At 40.1% G+C, this 21,005-nt stretch overlaps 1 protein-coding gene across 3 annotated transcripts in view; it reads left to right on the plus strand.

Moving 5' to 3' along the window:
- Positions 1–21,005, plus strand: part of yjefn3 (YjeF N-terminal domain containing 3) — a 49,054-nt gene that overhangs the window by 18,209 nt on the left and 9,840 nt on the right. For all 3 annotated transcript variants that reach the window (XM_080876932.1, XM_080876930.1, XM_080876931.1), the window contains exon 2: positions 18,023–18,131. In XM_080876932.1, coding sequence (XP_080733058.1) covers positions 18,023–18,131 — 109 coding nt within the window. The remainder of the gene's footprint in view (positions 1–18,022; positions 18,132–21,005) is intronic.

A 21,005-nucleotide genomic window follows, 5' to 3' on the forward strand; every position in this document is an offset into this window, starting at 1 on the left:
CTCTCTAAGGTCGTTCTGCACATTCAAAATTTAACTCTGCGGGAACTGTAGTCTTTTAAGATGACTCCCTCCTCCTCTCTGTCAAATAGTTTTCACAGTTGCAATGTGTGCTGATAACACAAAGACTTCTTTTGTTTAGTTTTTTAAAACTTTTTACCTTTTAGTCATGCATCTCAAACTTCTGTGCTGCTGTATCGCTATGTTGCTAACTTTTGGAACTATTGTGAGGCTCCTTGATCTGCCATTACTGTAAAAAATTGGTCCATTGGAGTGAACAGAGATGACTCTTTCATTCAGTGGCTCTGGGCGGTACTGGGTGTCCTCTGAAGTGAATGTACCACATTTCACAAAAAAGACAACAAACACTACAGCAGAAAGAAACCAACTTGCTGCTTGCCTTGTATCAGTAAAGAGACCTCCAGCGAGGAAGAGTATTTTCCAGGTGCTCAAGTTAAATCACTTGGTTTTTTTTTGTTTTACAAAAGAAAACATATGATCATCACAATATGTTTAAATATAATGTAAATTTTTACTTTCAAGTTCCCAGTCAGGTCCTACTCTTCACTAGGACGTGATTGAAGATTAAATAAAACTGACGAAGATAGAGGAGGAACGGACTGTGAAACCGCAGCATCATTGTGGATGTACTTTTTTCCCCCTTTGTGTCCTAGTGAGGTTAAGAAATGAAGATTTCTGTGTTTATGACTGTCTGAAGGTATTGTACTTCAAACTGTTTACGGCTGTGTTTGTGAGCGTCTGAGCGTGTGAGTCACTGCTTGCAGCCAGGAAGGCTTTCCCAATTTCCCAAGTGTCTCGCTCTGCTGAGCCCTGACTGTGGTTCTGTTTTGTTTCACTTTGGAGGAATGCTATCACTGAATTGAGATTATGTAAATGACTTGTCTCTGTTTCTGTCTCTCTGTTTTTGTTTACCACAACCTCTACTTTCAAATGTGAACAGTAGAAACCAAATCATACATTTAAATTGCAGTTTGTTTTTGAACATTCTAATAATAGAGTAGCAAAAAACAATGTCCATATTTAATTGGGAGTTATCTTTTGTATTCATTTTGTGGGGTACAACAAACATACAGCATATCATCATAAATGCATACTTCCAGTTACTTTCTTAAGGCTGGTTATTTTTCAGAGCTGCCAGAAAACAACTGCAGCATCGCACATTCATATACAAACACTAGAACTGAAATCATTTAGCTTGTGCAATTATTATTAATATTTAATTTAGTCTTTATTGTTTCTGTGCAGTTGTAATTGCCTGGAAACACAGCTGTATTAAGGATATCATTTCTCCGTTGCCTAACAACACCTCAGAGCCCAAGCTGAAATGTGTTATAATAAAGCAATCAGCAGAAGTGGAGGGGAATCCTTCCTCTTGGTTTGATGGACAGTTGCTAAGGTTGGACTCCCTCACCTGGGAGCCACCTGGTTAATGGTAAAGCAGACAGAGGTATGCAGTAAGAATGGCAGCAAACTGGAGAGCCAGACAAAAGAGTCAAGCCACAATCAACTCAGTGTTTACTCGGAAAGAGCAGATCAAAACCCCGGTGAGATAAGGAGGGTGGGGGAGAAAATAAGAGAAAACACGTGCTTTGGAAAGGAGCTGTGGGTTTGCCTTTTGTTTTCTCATATTTTTTCAGTTTATTAGCTTTTATTAGCTCACATTGTTCAGATTTTTTCTTCTCACAGCTAAAAATCTGATTTCTACATTTGCATTATCTCATAGCTGTTGTAATGATAAAAAGTCAGACAGAGGGGCAGGGACACAAGCTTCTGTGGCTTTGTGGATTTCTTTTAACTCACTGTAATTAGTACAAATAAAGCCCAAGGACTGTCACAGTCATTAGAGACGGAGTGGGTGGCACTAAAATTGTCAACACTGGATGTAATTTCTCAAGACTTTATATAACACTGCCAACACATGATTATAATTGGTTTTAACAAAGATATACAAGAAGGAAGATAATGTCAGGACTGATGGAAAAAGAAAAACAAGCATTACCAATTGTAGCCATAGTTCTGTGAGCTGGAAGTGCAGCCCTTGTGGTCAACACTCTCCAGATTTACTCTGTGTGGCTTTCATAACTAACCTAGCATCCTCTAAGCCAGCTGGTCACAAACAGAGGCACGAGGTTGGGCGAGTCCAGCCTGTACCCATAGAAGGTCTTTGTGAGAGGCTGTTGAATAAATGTTATGTCTGTACAGCACATATTTCAAACTAGTTCTGAATTAGTATGACCTCAGGTCACCACAATGTTATCAGCTTAAGTCTTAATCCCTGTACATTTCATTCTTATACTCTCGTACTATTATATACACATAAACATGAACATATGCTACCACATTAATGCATGAATTGACACCTACTCCTACACCACACACATACTTGTTGTCTTAATTAATTCAGTCTGTGGCACTGAAAACGTGTAGCTATTGCATTATATGAGACATGCACTGAGGATTTATTATTTTTTCAGTCCTTGTCCTTTTTTTGACTATTTTAAACCGTTAAGCCATATATATATATATTTTTTTTTTTTTACTTCATGGCTTCACGGTTTGTTTTGTCCAGGAGGGTTTGGCCTGGGTTCATTGGCTACTTCAAATATCCAAGGCTTTGATGTTGACCCATTCCTGTTTCTCTTTCATTACTGCTGGCATGTTTGTGTGAACAAACACCACAACCCCTGAACAAACCAGGTCTGTTATGTTTTGCCACATCCTGTTTTTATTGTGTGGGTGGACAACAAAAAAAATCTGTTTGTGATTTGATTTTGATTTATCGACAAACTGTAATTCTGTTGTTGTGTGTGTGCTGTGTGTACATCACCACCTCAGACTTTTACAAAACAAAGTTTTACATCTTATGCCTGATCTAGCTCCACACTGCTTTCTTTAGAGGAGTAAGAGATGTGTAACGAGAAGCATACAAGAGTATTTGGAGCTGATCGGAGATGGCTGAAATAATAGGAATTAGGTTACTGGAAAAACACATTATGTTTAAGTATTTGAAATAAAAACACAGCAAGTATTATGCTGAACTGTCCTTTTAGCTATTGTCCTATTTATCAGGGATGTATTATTCATTTTCTCATGGGGCCACATGAGAAACTGGGACTGGTATGAAACGTTGCACCAATAAGCTGAACTCATTTCTGCTCACTATTAATTTTATACAGGGCTGCATTGGTGCAAGAAGAAGAAAAAAGGAAAATAAAAAGGATAGTGTACAAACCATGTAATATTCCCAAGGTATGAGTTTCCAGTTTATAACTCCGGATTGGACCAACATCCTATCCATATATCTGATCGGTAGTGTGCAAATGTGGTCTGTGTGGAGGACTATGAGAATAAACGGAGATGTATTTTTCAAAGCAGCAAGAGTTAAAGCTCCCCTGTCAATTCAATTTTCCTTCACCACACAGTCAAGGTCAAGGTAATGAGATTAGTCATCCTCGAGGAGATTGAATAACGAGCATGCAATTAGTTATGCATATTAATACTAAAAATCTAGTTGACTGCTCTGCTTACATGCATGAGATGTATCTCCTGTTGAAGCAAGTTAAAGCAAGACTTTTTAGTGATAAACTTAAATAAATAAACATTTATGTTGTAATAAGATGAAAAGACACCTGTGAATGAAAATGATTGCCAATGACATTTTTCACTCTATTAGCTATGAGCTGGCAGTGCTAGTGTAAATCAGTGGAATATAACAGGTGATGGGTCTGTTTGTGTGGGCAGTAGCGACGGAAGCAGGCTCTGCATGATGGCTCCACCCCCACATCACACCTTTGCAGCATGTAGCTGACACATCTGTGCCTACCTCTTTCGCTACTATTGCACTTTCACCTCCCAATCATTTTCAAGGGTGGTGAGGAAGCCTGACTCTATGCACACATATACACTGTCACAGAATACAAAATGTGTGCCCCCCAGGACTCACACAATCACACAGCTGCATGCAAAAACCCACCAATTCTCATATACGACACCCTGCCAGGCTCCTCGGGCTGCGCAGCTTGCGTGACAATCTGTTCCTAATGTATGGGAAATGCCACATGTGCACACATTATGCAGCTAAATCTGTCAATGTAAAAGCCGTTAGTAGCCTGAGGTTACAGCTGCATGCACGGACCTTTACCAGACAAACTCATCAGTCAGTTGTGGAAGGTGCCAAGGGCAAGCGGAATTGTGAGGATGTTTGAGCAGCAGCTGGAATTTGATAGTCATTTCTGACATTGTGGGGCTGTTAAGTGTGAGTGTCTGTGCCCTATAATCCAACACCACCACAGCGGCAGGCTAATTGCTTGTGTAAAACTCCATTTGACAGAGAGAAGACTGTTAGGTTTATGTGATTGACACACATCAGAGAATAATAGCCCCCCCTCAGAGTTGTGTCCAGGTTTATTGAAACCCCTGCCTGCTCTGCTCTCATTAGAAGCGTCTCACTGGAATATTACTCTGTAGCTCCTCAGCTTTCTTTCAACTCTCTCATCATCATCAAAGCATCTCTGAAGTAAACGCTCATCATTTCTTGCCATCAGCCTTGATCTCCTTACACCTCTGAGACATTTCTTCTTTGCCACCTGCCTCGTAAACCCAACCACCCACACACACACACACACACACACACACACACACACACACACACACACACACACACACACACACACACACACACACACACACACACACACGCATGCTCACATGCCAGCGAAGTTACAAAAGGTCGGCCGAATGCCAGTTTCAATTGGATGGTCTCTCTGGTCCCTCTCATGGTTTCCCCTACTGCTGGGCTCATCAATTATAAACAACTAGTACATTGAGTGTGTGTTCGTTTACACATGCAGGTGCGCTTGGGTGGGGATACAGTTTTGTCAGAAACAAAACAACACTTTGCGTGCAGCTTATGGGCAACTAGGTGGGAGACACTGAGACACAGTGGCAGTGTGGGTTTGAGGCTTTCTTATTAATATGCTCTCTGGTTTTTATGTGCTGCATTTGTTCTGTATCTAAATGCCTTTCAGTTGACCCACCTGCTTTTGCCATATGAAACACTGCATAGTTTGCCCCGTGAAAGAGAATTTCTCAGGAGAGAAGGAATTAGATCACACACACGCACGTACTTGTGGCAGAAGCGCACACACACTTTTACCCGTACATGCACTCCGAGGATGATTAGGTAGGAAGAAAGTGAACAATCTATGTGGAGGGAGTTCAAAGGCATCCTTGGAGAGTTTTCAGCAGCAGCATCATTCTCATTTTTTGTCCTCCTCTGGCTCTGCCTGGGGATTCTCCCATCTTGCCTTTTATTCGTCGTGCTACAAAATAGAACGTAAAAAGTGTGAGCAAAAAGGGAGATTACCAACTAAGCTGAGGCCCACTGCATTCCTCCAGGGCCATCAAAGCCTGTAATGGGGACACGTCATGGAAACAACAACAACACATGAAAATACACAACAACAAAATACACTGAAAAGATTTTTATATTCAGCTTTACCTAAACTGCAGGCTTGAACTCCAAACTATGCATTCACAGAGCCATTCATTATACTCATTAGCAGAGATGGGCAGTAACGTGTTACTGTAATCTGATTGCTTTTTTCAGGTAACGAGTAAAGTAAGGGATTACTATTGCAAAAACAGTAATTAGATTACCGTTACTTTCCCGTAGGAACGCTGCGTTACTGCGTTACTAAAACCGTGATTTTTTTTGTGAGAACGTCTGATGACAGTGACGTAAGCGAGTGCGCTGTTTGTGACAACAGCTGTGTGCAGATCAACAGTGGATCATATATCGAGTGCGGGAGAGAGTATGAGCGTGCAGCGTTTAAAGCTTGGAAGTACTGAGCTTATTTTGAGTTTGATTCCATAAAAAGTGACAAAAACATTAGTGTCCATTGTGCGTGGGAAGAAAACTTCTTTTTACAGCGAAAAAACCCCCCCTAAACTTCCAAGCAAGCACCGGGAGTGCGCTACCACGTAATGGGAAACTCACAGAGAAACTCGCGGAATCTTCAACTGACCGCTGCGGCACACCTGCACCAGGGCAAACCTCCGCCTACCCCACTCCTGCTTTACAGGTGAAAATAGAGCAACAGGACCGCTGAGTCTTTGATGTTATTAATTTTCTGCTGTGTTTTACTTGCATCTATTTGAAAGTGTAAGTGTAAACACAAAAACAAAAAACAAAAATTATGCTGGAATGTGCAGAAAATAGGTTTAAATGTTAAACTAATTTATTCCAGTCAGAGAATGTTGCATATAATAAAATTTTTGCTTGATGGATAAAGTTAAAAGGTTAAAACTAATAAATCAAGTTTTAAAAAGAGACTTTTCCATTTGATTACATTTTGTATGATGCAGAAAAAGTAGAATTGGGCTGAAAGATCTATCGCTTTATTACCTACTCAGGTTGTAAATCATGTTTTTAAAAAGTAACTAAGTAACTAAGTAATTAATTACTTTTGAAAATAAGTAATCAGTAAAGTAACGGGATTACTTTTTTGGGGACATAATCGGTAATTAGTTACTGATTACTTTTTTCAAGTAACTTGACCAACACTGCTCATTAGCTACTTTTGTTTTTTTGCTGAGTGTAATTGTAGATTAATAGCTTGATGACTGCAACAAGACTCTTACAAATGCAAAAATCACAAACAGACCTGACAAATTCATATTTGGGTGGAATCAGTGTGCATCCTCCACTCGACAGCTGAACCTGGCTTGCGGCTCCCACGGGAATAACTGGCTGGGGCACAAGCTGCACAGAGGGTCAGATGCAAATGTTGCAACATACATGTCCTAAAGGTCTGGTGATGTCCACGTCTCCCTGTGTTTTTTGGAGTGGATGCAGTGGATAAACAACTTTTAGGACACCTGTATTTCCCAGTAACAAATATCCACTGTTGTCAAATACAGTCAACAATAAATTAAAAGATTGCAAGTCAGCATTTCACAGTCACAGTATGCTGAAACTGGTGGACAATATTAATAGTTTCTTCCTTGCTGCTAATTCTGTTTGTATAAGCCTAGGCATGTATTGTGTAGATCACATTTCAGCAGTATTTTACAACAGCATAGCTTCACAGTACCTCATGAGTGAATATTTAATTCCTCTTGCAGCCATAGAGTCTTTCAGAATTATTATTATTTTACTATTTTTCAATTTTAGATTGTCTTGCCAAAGGACCAATGAGCTAATTCAATGGTACAGTATCTTTCATCCGTTCATCCACAATTTACAAGAACTAGAACAAAAGTTCTAACCAATACCTAATATCGGTTATCATTTACACTTTTTTCAGGTACTTTTACAATTAAATTAACATAAGATTCTCAATTTTAATATATTTTGCATACACAACATGATAAAGAACTCATGAAATTATGTGACTGCTTAAAATATCGCTTTGTCATACATATTGCAAACCAGCTGTATCCTGTTGGTATGTACTGATCATGATCTTATTGGTCATGTTCATAGAGGGAGTGGCCCTGCTTGTTCACTCTCCTGTCAGGAAGACTTGGCTCCTATCACCAATATATTAATATCAGTAATATGGTCAGTGCTGTGAAATATATGGTGATGCGTTCACATATTTTGATACTGACCATGTAGTCTTAATACTCCTGAACTGGAATTAAAAAAAAAGCCTGTATACTATAACTTGTTTTTAATGTCATCATGTTCCCCAAGACTGGCAGCAAAATGTAAACTGTAGAAGCAGTAAATTTATGGGAAAAATTGTGCTGAAGTTTCTTTTAGATTTCTTTCTGATTTTAGCCACACAGCACCTTTGTAGTCCACATAACACCCTTATTTCATATCAAAATTTTGACAGGATAGTTTTGCAATTGGCAGCTTGGTTATGTTTTGCTATTTGCAGGAACAGTTATAGGTAAACAATATATACAATATGTACGAAGTGATTTAACCTGTAGAAATATATTTTTAAAAGGCACATCTTTTTTTGTGTGTATTGTACGTCCTGCTTTCATTTTTCCATTCTTTTCCTGCTTATTGATCATCCTGTGATTCACCCCCGGACACACACACACACACACACACACACACACACACACACACACACACACACACACACACACACACACACACACACACACACACACACACACACACACACACAAACTGTTACTCTGTGTTCTGTAGTTAACCAGCCGTGACATCTGGAGCTAAATGGGTGTTAGAGCTGCAGACAGAGGCCTAGAGGGATTATAGACTGACCTGAAATAGAGGAAAAACCACATGTTTCTTTTTGGCTGTTTTCAATAGTCCTACCAGTTCCCAGTCAGCATAAAGAACATAAAGATAGACTGCTGACACTGATTAAACACTTTCTCAGGATGCCCTGTAGAGGCCTGGTGCTCTCAGCTTGCACTCTGGCTGAAAAGTGTTTATTTAGCCACTTAAAGCAGAGAAGGCTGTAGGAAGACTGTCCTCTTCATGGCAGGTTTTTATTAGTCTGACTTGTTTCTTTGTATCTCAATACCGCCAGTGGCTGTACTAATTATACTGTGTCACTTTCTCCGCCTCTGTTCTCTCCCCACCTTTCCTTATCTGTTCTTCACTTACTTTCAGGACATCGCTATAATACTTTAGACCCCAGAAGCTTTCCTAACTTTTCTGATAGTTCCATACATACTGTATAGATAAATGTTGAAGAGTATAGCTGATTCAGAGGTGCCACTAGAAAACACCTCAGAAAATCAAGCAGTTTTTATGTGAATCACCCGAAAAAGCACTGCAAGCTAAAGCTTCTATATCATATTCAGTGGTGGTGAGGGCTTGTGTATTGCGGATGATAAATTTAACCATAGAATGCTCTGGGTAAAGTAATGTATGCATCTATAGTAAAGGGTGTACTGACCTTTTTTTCTTCTTTATGTTCAGTCAAGTGATTCTGGTAACTCTGTTGCTAGGACACCAGGGCTGTGCATAAGGGGCCCACGAGGGAGAAAAATTGGGTCGCCTTTTCCTTGTATAGACCATCATTAGTATTGCACAGAAACATTACAAAATGGATGCTTACTTTTTGTAAAATAAGTCTCGACCTTAATCTAGAGATGGGTAGATAAACTGTATGTTCATTCAAACTTGACAGCCAGGCTGAAGAGCAGCTTCTCCAGCAGCTCAGCACAACTGATTCATCTGATACATAGTTTGTTTTTAAACTTCAGGTCACTTAGTAACATAAATGGGTCATCTTTCTTGTGTGTCCTGGCCAGTGGCCTTATAAATTGCGTTATCCATTCTGCTCTGCCTCCAGTACCTGGAGGACAAAGATCTGTCTCAGGAGAAAGAAACAGGATGTGACAACGCATGCCCTATAATTTATGATCCTTATGGCCCCTGGCATCAAACTGAAGAGACTGGGCTTAAAGGAGAGGCAGAGATTAAAGACCACTGACGGGGCATGGCATGATGTAACCTGTGGGTATGTGGGTGCGTGAGCACCTCTGTTTGTCTCGTGTACTTCAGTACATTTGTGTGACCTGTATGCTTACAAGTGCGTGTGTGTGTGTGTGTAGGTGGGTGCTCATCCATCTGGATAGAAGCTCTTCTCCTTGTGCAATCACATGACATCTAAAAATGAGGGATAAGCAGACTTGACTCATGGATATTTTTAGCTCCTGAGAACACTCACTCTCTCACACATACAGGAAATTTAACACCAAAATGAACTTGCCATCACCTGTGGCTTTAGGTTAATATGATCCTTGTTCATCTTTTGTATCTACAGGTACATGGCTGCTGGAGGATGAAATGAGTTATGAGAGCAAATGGAGGAGCCGCTGATTGAGATTATCTCAAGAATGTCTGTCTCGTTGTACCGGATATGAGAAACATGAGCAGACAACTAAACTGATTAAGGCAGATTTAAAAGAACGATACTACCGGAGATAGTCGTATGGATGTGATTTTTATGGCTGTCTTTCTCTCTCTCTCTCATACACACACACTGACACACGACATACAACAAGTCCTAAATTATCACCTAAGGAGACTTGAAAAAGTGAATCATAGCGTCCTGATTTGATAAGAATTGAGCAGCATGACGGGGCTCATGCTGGCCAGTTAGAAAGGGACCATATGGCGGCTCAGAGCCAACTCCTATCTGCCAGCTGAGACTGTTGAAGCGACGCTTCCGCCGCTGTGGCACCTGATCCCTCCAGCAAGCCAATTATACAGAGTGAATCATTACAATTTTATATTTGTTTTTCATTTTCAAGCATATGACAGGACATAGAACTGGACAAGATATAGGACCACTCATAAAACAACACAATCTTTATGCCTTCAGCAATATACGCATGTCAGTTTGAATAGAGTTACACACTTGACACCTCTAATGAGTCATGCTCGCTTGATTTTGGCTCGCTATGATTATTCTGGATTATTCTGCACCGTGGTCACTTAAGCTGGAGGGAGTTTATTATTTCACATCTATCAAACCAAAATACATTTGCTACTTTGTCTACATTCATAAACATAAACATATAAAAACATCTATATATTCATCCATTCAGATATACTCTCTCCCTCTTTTAGTTTTATTACCAGCAGTCACACATCTGTCTTCTCTTAAATGTAGACAGTTTGTATGTGAACCTTGCTGCATTTCTCTTCTGCCCTACACTTTCCTTGGATGCTGTGGGACTTCCTGGAGGCACGCTGCAGGCAGTGCAATTGATGATGAAAGGTGTCCTGAGTTGACACATGTTAAATTAGATGCACACATACAGACATAGGCCTGAGAAAGCCCGCTGATAATCTTGTTATAATTGCAGGGGAGCCATCTTTTTGTAACATAGTACAAGACACTTTAATGCTTAGCAGGGTATGACGCGTGGATGACCATCAGCATGATATCAAAATTATGACCAAAACCTTTTAGCGGAACATGGCTGAGGGTCTATAACGAGATTCTCTTCAGAGTAATGATTAAAGTGATGCTTGCAATGAAGGATGACAGTAGACTTACCTCTGAATCTACCTGCTCCACTCTCCCTCTAAAGGCATTTCTCAGATCAAAAAGCGTGTACATAAAAAAATAATAAAGCCAAACAGATTAAATCAAATGTTGGTGAGTCATTTCCCGTGTCTGCTCTCCCTCTCTCTCCCTCCCTCTCTTGCGCTTTTCTCTCTCTTTCTTTCATTCTGTCACCTTTCCATGTGGCATCACTCTGGTTCAGCGAAGTGCAAACCTCGATCAGAACAACAGAGAAATGGATTGCGGCAAAAAGGGAGGACAAGAGTGGCAGAGGGAGATAATGCAGAATTGATAGGCAATAAAGTAAGATTGGCAAAACTGGAGATGAAAGGACAGAAATGAAGGGAAGGTGCTACCAGGGTGTGAGATCGAAAGTAGGCAGATAAAAGCAGAAGAATGTCTGCCAAAATATTTCATGTCTGCCAAAATATTTCATGAAGAGAGTGTGGTGTATTTTTGTCTTAACAATCCTGTTTTTTTTGTGGTTCATATTTCGTTTTCCACTCTTCAGAACGGTGTGAGCATGTGTTAATAGAGTTTTACAAGAAGAAGGTGACAGAAAACAAATGTGAAATTCATCCACACAGTCCCACCTTCACATTTTTTGTCTCTGCCTATTTCTGGTGATTTCACCTGAATTTCTATGATATTCCTTCGTCTGGTCCATACATCACTACTAGTGTTTTTATGATTCTGTAGTCATTTATATGTCCATACAAGGCATAAACTTAGGGATAACATTGTTCATCGATTAGGCAACCTAGTACTTTGACTCAGACTAGACTCCATCTGTCTCATTAGACAACTGCACAGACATTTTTGTAAGATATTTGTCACAGGTTTCAGACATACTGAGGCTCAGACCTCCTTTTGCAAAGAGATTCAGGGCTCCAGGGTCTGCAAGAGGGAAAAGGGGAAAAGTCCACACACCGATGCTCTCCAGAAAACGCTCCACTCTCCTCCGCAGCCACTCATGCTCCAACTCTAACACACTTTGCCACTCAGTCGCTCTCAGACGATCCACACGGGGAAACGGGAACAGGTCCAGGGAAATCTATTTACAAGAGTAGCTTAGTCAGAAACAGGCTAGGGAAAACACACAGATTCAGATATTGGTTGCTGGGCTAACTAACACGGGTTACTCAATGATCCAGCGATGAGAACCACAGAACCGCCATCTTAAGTAGTACTCAGAATAACAGGTGGATTAGCAGCATGTGTGACAATCAGGGCAGGTGCGTGGGCCAGAGGCGGGACCCTGAGGTGAGCTCCGCCCAGGCAGAACAGAGACAGGGGAGAAAGAGAGAGAGCACAAAAACAAAAACAGAAAACATGTGGCCTGAGATAGTCAGCCAGGGAGGCATGGAGACCATGACAATATTATTGTTGCCTAAAGGATGAATCATGCTGTTATGAATTTTCCCCAACTGACATGTACAGTTTGACATGTTGGCTTTAAGGGCTCAGTTATACAGGCCTAGAGACCAATAGGTGACTCGTTGGCAATCACAGGTTGCAAGAGGAAAAATATGTGTTTACTCACAAGTTGGCAAGTGGTTGCTGGTAATTGCAAAGTATATGGTGCTGCACCAAAAATCTCCTTGAAATTGCTTTTGTTGTCGCTGTCAGCTATAGTTTTCACTTGACAACTACAATATTTGCAGAGTTGTAGTGACGCTATGAAATGCATCACACAAAATGTTTTCCAATTCTCTTGCTTGGAATGATGATGCAAACCTCTGAAGGTCAGTTGTCTCCATTGCTTGTTGCTTTTTTACTTTGCATGTTTTCCATTTCTGCTTTCATCATGTTTTTTTCAAGTTTGACTACCACTCACCAAGTTCACCTGTGTGACTGAGGCCTAATGAAAATACAGCAGAAGACACACAAGTGTAGCGGATATAAAGTAATCTGTGCAGACATTTATGGTTACCACCATGGACCTTTTTTTCTACTCCCACAAGCAGGTCAAAGTTTTGTTTTGTAAAGTGGGATATTTTTACAATTGAAGACAGACTAGATTCAACATTTGTGTCAAAATGCTCCCCCTACTGACACTTGAGGTGGGCTGACTTCATTTTTAGTTCCTATGTTGAGACTGGAATTTATCACTTTAAGTAAAATGTATATTGGATCGATTACAGTGAAAAATGCCATATTTACAAGTCCCAATTCCAGTTTGTCTCCTTGTGTCATTTGCATGAAATTCTGTTGCATTTATTCCTCATTAGAAAAGTGCTAACTATCAGCTTGTGAGCATTAGAAACACACTTAATATCATCATTTTAGAATTTGCATTACAATACTGTGCAGATGGGACATATGCATAGATTAACTAACCAGGCTTATGTTAACTCTATATATCTTACACATTAAGCCAGCATATTAAGCTATAGGTCTTTTGCACACATCTGTTTCAAATCTCCATATTTTGTCTCCTTTTCTGTCTTCAGCTATTTATTTGTACTATTTGTTCTATTTCTATTGTATATATTAATCGGCATCTGTGGGTGGACAGCAAGGAAAGAATTTCATTGCACAAAGAAATGCCTTTTTTCTTGTGACACATGACAATAAACACTTTGAATCTTGAATCTTTGAATGCACCGACAGTCTCTCGGATCCCGTTTCAGGTCTGCTGTAGTTGGTTTTTTTAGGCCTCCCGTTTCTTCTTTTGTCCTTTTTTTTTGGTATTTTTTATAAATTAAATCAACAAAATGAGAAAAAAAAATATATTTTTAAGACAGCCTAATAGTATCAAATTACCTAAAGACACAATTTAAAATGGCTTCTTTTCTGAGTTATCTGTGATGTGTTGACACAGGTACAAGTATTGGAGCTAGTGAAAAGGCGACGATTGCCCAAAGAAAAATATTAAAAGACCTTCAGAAAATCTGGAGAACTGTTGATCAGTGTAGGTTTAAAAACTACAGAGTCAAGTCTGGCTCCTTAGAAGCAAAATATAAGTAACTGAGAGGTGGCTCAATACTTTTGCACAGAACTGGACTAAAAGGGCAGTTACAGAAGACAAATGCTTCAACTGAACTGGCTGAGTCATCACTGTCTCCTCTTAACTTTGCAACAAAATAGATAATAATTGAATGGAAATGTCACAGATTAGTATTGTAAAGGGGACATAAACAGACACAAAAGAGTGCCTTTCTTCAGATCAACATGTTTTTTTCATGTACTTTATTTGTGTTTGAAAGGCCTGAAGTATCATTAACAGCTGTCGAGTAATAGACTTAGCAGGAGGTGGACAGATAATGACCGAGAGAGGGAAAAAAGGGCTACTCAACTAATGAACAGTGGCTTTTTTTATGCTTTTTGTCCCCTCCAAGCAAGAGTCTGACTAATTATTAACAGCTCATTATTGGACCGGGATGGCTCCCTGACACATACGGCCTACTACTAGTTCAGGTAATTACAAAACAGTAAATTTGAGGCAGGTAACAGAGATGTTGTACAGTCACTTTTATGAGTAAGTGCTGGTTCTGAGTATTGAAACACTAAATACGGGAAGAAGAAGTGTTTACTACATTAGGTTTGACTGGATTGGCTGGATGCCCATGATTCAACTCTCCTGTTGAAATCTGGTCACTGTAGAAATTATTTGATTTGAGCTTTGTGACAATGAGTTATCATGAATATGGGTGCACTGTCATAGGCAACAGTATTCAGGTAGTTTGTGGTGTTTAAATGGTGGTCCGATGGTGCTAAAACACCGAAAGTATGCCAAGAAAATATACCCCACAACGTTACACAAGGTCACCTCGTCATTCTGATGCTCTGTTTGAACTTTAGTAGGTTTTCTTGACCACATCTACATCAACCTGCTCCTATCCAAAGCTAACAAATGCAATACAGTTCTTTTTTTTCTCTTTTTGCCAGGGAGCCCTGAAGGCAGCAGTAGGGGAAACACTGCTTGTTGTATCATGATATACCGCTCTGCCTGGCAAGTAAAATCTCAACCACAGTCTTTCACTATTATTTTAATCATGCTCCTTATCACACCAGAAGATCACTCTTGAAAGATGGAAATTAGGCAAAGTGAGTGGGCGGGGGTTGTAAAATGTGGTTATTTCAGTCTTCCAGTGTGAGGAAAATAGAAGCTCTTCTGATATTCAGGGGAATCGTCATCTCTCATGTGATTCAAGGATGCTTCACAGCTAGAAAATCCACACTAGAACATATTATTTATGAGTTTTTCATTCGCCTGTATCAAATTTATCATCCTCGGGTGCCTCTTTTGGCACTTTCATCGTTTTTGTAGCAAAACTGTTGAATTCGATTGTCAATATTTAACATCTGTTCATTCCAGATATTCCAATATTTTCTGTATATAATTCACTGCCTATACATTTAAACTCCTAAAGTATTGAAATATTTCTTTCAGCAAACATCAAACATTGCTTCTGTTTTGTGTAATTTTCTCTTGCTACAAATCTATCCAAACATTATTATTTATTCAAATGTTTGTGTTAAAATTTTTAATGGTTTTATGACCTCCAACTTGTCCATTATTATTCAAATTCTTTTTTTTTTATCTTTCCTACATATCCTCCTGCCATTTCCTGCTGCTGCAACTGGCCCAATTTCCCCACAGCAGCCATTTAAAGTTTCATTTTGTATTATCTCGTGTGTAAGGTAAACAGACTCATTAAGCATGTTGTGATCATAGTTAAGCTTTGCTGCAATGAGGGTGGCACACTGCGGGCGCTCAATTCATGCACCATGGGGAAATCAACTCTCCCTCCAGGGAGAGACTCCTAGCTGTTGCATGACTGTAGCTACAGGTGCAAGAGAAACTATTACTCATGAGGCCTTGTTTTCTGCAACACACACACACACACACACACACACACACACACACACACACACACACACACACACACACACACACACACACACATGCATGGACACAGCTGTTGCTTTTTTGTTGTTGTTTTTTTAACGTTTTAACGCCAACTTGTATATATTTGCACTTTTCTTCAGAAGCACTTTTCTATTAAAACTTGTTGCACATTCAAATTTTCCTCACTAGCTTCAGCTAAACAAATACTAATAAGCATGATTATAAGTGGTAATTGAGAGAGCATGCAGTATGTGGCATGAAGCAGCCATCTGTTTTTAGTCCTGAACACAGTGTGCTGTTCCTCTTGTGGTAGAGCCTCCTGGCTAAAACTACCAGTCGTTGATTTGCACACCCACAACATTTTGTTCTGTCTGTGATGTTAAGGATCAATACTAATTGCCCATTCAGCAGCGGTACTGTTATCGCTAACGCAACAATCCTGGGCTGAGATTTAGCCTCCCCGCACACACACTCGCACACCCATCAACAGCTATTTTTTACACAGATTGGATAATTCCCATTTCTGTTTTAAAGGCAACCTCACAGAATAGCCCATCCTGAGGCAGAATCAATTCTGCTCAACAAAAGCTGTAAGAAGCTCGGAATATTTTGGGCACAGCAAAACACAGAGTAAACCCTGTGAACTGAGGTGAACTTTCCAAAGATCAACTTGTCTCAGTGACTCAGGAAACATCCCTGAGGTGAGCCATGGGTGACAGCTGCTGCCGCTCCACTGGCACAGGTAAATGCCAGGAGCCCCACTTGGATACACTGACACACACACACACACACACAAACTGCTGTGTCTTATAAAAATCTAAATGGAACAAAAGCAGGTTTAGCATTAGTTACACTACAAGCCGCAGAGAACAGAGACAGATGACCCAGAATGAGTTTATGTGTGTCCATTGTTTTCTTCATAGACATCAATAAAACGCACACATTGCTGCAAGATCAGAGAAGAACCCAGGGATTCAGAAACAAGCCTTCACTGTAATGGTTCAGAACAATAATAATCTTTATCTTGCTTGTGCTTGAGTTTGTTCCTGGAAAATGAATAGAACTACAGCTGAATAGCACTAAAATAATTCCATTACAGTTACATTAATGATTGAGTGTTTAGATACAAAAATACAGATTTTTTTTTTAAATGCATATTGTCCTTCCTTTTCATTGGGACAACTTAGTAATCTGTATGATTATTTAGATTCCTGGATTTATATAGTTAAACTTGGAGTATAGTAGATATCAGTGTTAGCTGTGGTCTATTTTCTTCCATGTTCCCGATGTGGGGTGTTTTTGTGTCGACACATGATGTAATGAAAAGTAGCACAAATGATGTAACGAGAAGAAATGCCCATACACATGCATCAGTCAGTCACATTACAATCACATTACTAAAATGGTTTAAGTCGTTCTAGTTCCTCCAAAAACTGGAGCCTCTACTGTACTCTACTGTAGAGCATTCCTACATTCAGGAATCTGGAACAATTAATACATCCATCTGTTAAAGTTTAAGTAAATGTTTCACTAATTTCGGTTTTATTTTTGAATTGCAGTACTGCAGAGGACCACCAGGTGTCTGTAGAGTAATAGAGATGTATCCTATTTTAAAGACTCAGATCTCAAATGTAGATTACAGACTTAATGGTTTTACTTGGTCTTCATTCTCTCAGTAACAGGTCATGCCACTTGCCCACAGCCACATGTAAATACACCAATTTTGCTGTGTCTTCTTTTAGTCTATTTTAACACACAAGCACACACACACACCACATGCACACATGCACACAGGCTCTTTTGAATTATTCTGTTCAACATGGGGTTTATTTGCCCCAATAAACAAAAACAGAACAAAACTTACTATCTAAAGTGGAAACAGAAAAAACAACCTCACTGGGATTCAAGACAGGAAAAAATATACACATTTCAATGTATTTGAGCTAGTTAAGCTTAATTTGCTACAAGTGATAAAACGTAAAGCATTTCTTATTGCAAGCCACTGACAACATGCCACATGTGCTACATATCTAGCATGGTCTTCTCTCTAAACAGCCTCACCTACACGCTGCAGATGCTTTTACTGATGATGAACTTATGTTGCTTACAGCACGTCTGTATTTGTGTCTGGCAGTAAAGGGGAGGCAGCAGCTATAGAGACAGAACTACTGAGGGACTACAGGTTTGGACAACAGCAGCTGATAGAGATCTGGGGACAAGCATGCGCCCTCGCCATCACTAAGGTTAGTGTATCTCCCATCTTTCAGATAAACTGTGTTGTTCTGTTTCTCTTTTTATATACAACTAATTCTCAGTTCAGCCACTTCAGCCGACTTGTTACTTACCTGCCTAGCCCATCACTCCACCATCATTGCCTGTGCCTGGGCGAGACGGACTGGTAATTCTAAATTGACTGTAGACAAAGTGCTGTGTGAACATATGGTGACTTATAATCTTAAGTGCATTCACTGACTAGAAAACTGCTACGTAAATTACATTAGTGTATGCATGCATTACTCACACATGAGTGCACTGCATCTGTGAATTTCAGGTGATAGTGTCTCAAATTGAACATGGCTGACACTTCAATACTCATGAACATATAATGTGGTGGTCACTTCCTTTCTGCAGGACAACCATGACATTAACTATTCAGGATGAAAAATCCACAGTGGGACCCACTCAGTTTTTTTGCCTGTTATTATGAGTTTCTCTAACACCAAGATATTCTTTGTACTTCCAGTGGCTGTGCTTGCAAATGCACTCATGCACTCTCAAAGTCAGCACACACTCAAAAGAAAGCATAGATTTGAAAGGTTTGAAACACTGCATTTTTCTTCCTTTTTTCCCCCTCATTGCTTGTTGCCTTCACTTTACTAGAAGTATAAGTCAAAACAACAGCATGAGCCATCTATCGCTATCCAGCCGTCTCAATCAGACTAAGCATCCAAATTTCCGTGGGTGTGGATCCATCCAGTCTATCTTAATTTATTGTTGTGAATGAAAGCGGTGACAAGAAACATATTTCCAGTCAGTTGTTTTTGCAGTTCTCTTTTTAATGTGAAATTAACATTTAATCTGCTGTTGTGCTTTCAAAAAGCTTATTTCTTTGGACCATTACACCAGAGGGATCAAACACAGGGCAGTGGTTATTAACTGTGGAAATTTTGTGTGTGTTGTATTTAAATTTTCCTGCATTTTAGCAGCACCTACAATCTGTTCCATATAACTAGCATTTCAATCTTATTGTTCAATTTTTATTTAATATGGGTGTTTTCTTTGCACTTTAGTGAAAATGGTAAAACTGCAAACATTTAATGACCATTTAAAAGTGTCAAAGCTGTTTTTTTCTTTCTCCTCACAAGTTTTGCAGGGATTAGCTCAAATCCAATTAAAACTTTCTTTGAGAAAGTTTTTCTTCAAATTCACACTTTTTTTTTTTTCCGTAAAACTGTTCAAACCAAAGTATGTCATGCAAATTTTTCCAATTACAGAACTTTTTGAGTGTCATATTGCGGCTGTGTGCAGGCAGGATGAGGACCCAATCGCAAACTCACAGAGGCAGGAATGAACTCAAAATTCACAGCTTTATTGTGAGAGCAAAACCATACAAACTAAACTGGGCAACTATCACAGTACAGAGAGAAACACATGGCCATGAATGAGGGAGAACGCGACACAGAACTGAGAGAGACGCGTACATAAATACACAGAGGGTTAACGAGGGAAGTAGGAGCACACGGGGAACACAGGCGACACCGATAATCATAACGAGAAACGGCAGGCATCAACGCAACACTGACGGGAGACTGTCAAAGTAAAACAGGAAGTACACAGAGGTGCAGACAGGAGGAGAGAGCGAACACGGGGAGAGCACAGACATAACGGGATGGGGAAAACATGGAATAAAACACAAGGAGGGGAGACTAGGGCTCACAGATACACAGAGGGGCACACAGGGGGTAAAGTCACAAGGGGAAATCAAATAAGGAACATCTTAACAGAACCACCTAGGAACCAAGGCATAAATAAAGAACAAAATACAAAACACACGACAACTAAGAATGCTGGGCCAACATGGCCCAGGATCATGACATTGAGAAAAATAATTCAATCCAAAACTGCAGTTTAAAGCTCACATCCAATGACATCAGACAACTGCGGCCTCAGCAACCCAGTTTAATAACCTCTGCTGTGTCTCTCCAGCAAACCATTTCTAAAGGTCACAGATTTCAGCCCATCCTCCTCACGTTCTGTCCCTCTGAGCCTCAGTAATCACAGCAAAACTCGTGATTGTCCGAGGGGGCAGAAAGTCACAGTTGTGCGTCTTACAATTTCATATTTTGCATGAACATTCATAGAAAATGTTTGATTACTGTGTGGAGGAAATGTTCCAAGTTTCTGTGACATTTGCTTCCAAAAATGTGAGCAGCTCACCTCGGGTGGCACAACACCTGAGCTCACCCAGTGGCACTGCTCCGTTTACCAAACCACGCCGGTCCAGAACCGCAACTTTTCAGCTCTGGTGCGGCTGCAGTTTCTTCTTGCTGTGATCTGGACTCTGTCAAGCGAAGAGTGTGTATGTGTGTGTTGGTTGAGAGCTGTTAGGAACACATGTGGTTCCCTTTGACCAGACCACTGACTTGGTTTAATGCCACGCTGGTTTCCTCAGTGGGCTCTTCAGCAGGCTGATGAATAAGAGTCTGAGCTACAAGACATATGAAACCCTGCTTTGCTGTCAGGAGGAAGGATGACAAGAAAAAGAAACAAGAAGAGAAAGACAAAAGGAAATAAAAAAAAAAACAAGCAAAAGCACAAAAGAGTAGTTTACAGGAAGTTGCACTTCCATAAAGTGGGGCATTATGCTTACAAGAGGCAACATTACCTCAGTGAGACACCTTTGATATCCCCCTTCAAAACAAGAAAAGAACAGAAGCGGGAACAAGAAAAGTGAACGCTGAGTGGCAGAGTGGCAACATCAGTCAGAGGTGGAGGTTTAGTATTCTCCCCTCATAGTGTGTGATTAAACCCACCACATCCACTTCCCGACTATTACCATTAGCTGTCACTGGCCCCGTGCCTGGCCCTCCACCACCAGCCCCCCAACAGCAAAGCCA

The sequence above is a fragment of the Rhamphochromis sp. 'chilingali' genome, assembly GCF_963969265.1.
Source record: "Rhamphochromis sp. 'chilingali' genome assembly, chromosome: 3".
Taxonomy (NCBI): Eukaryota; Metazoa; Chordata; class Actinopteri; order Cichliformes; family Cichlidae; genus Rhamphochromis; species Rhamphochromis sp. 'chilingali'.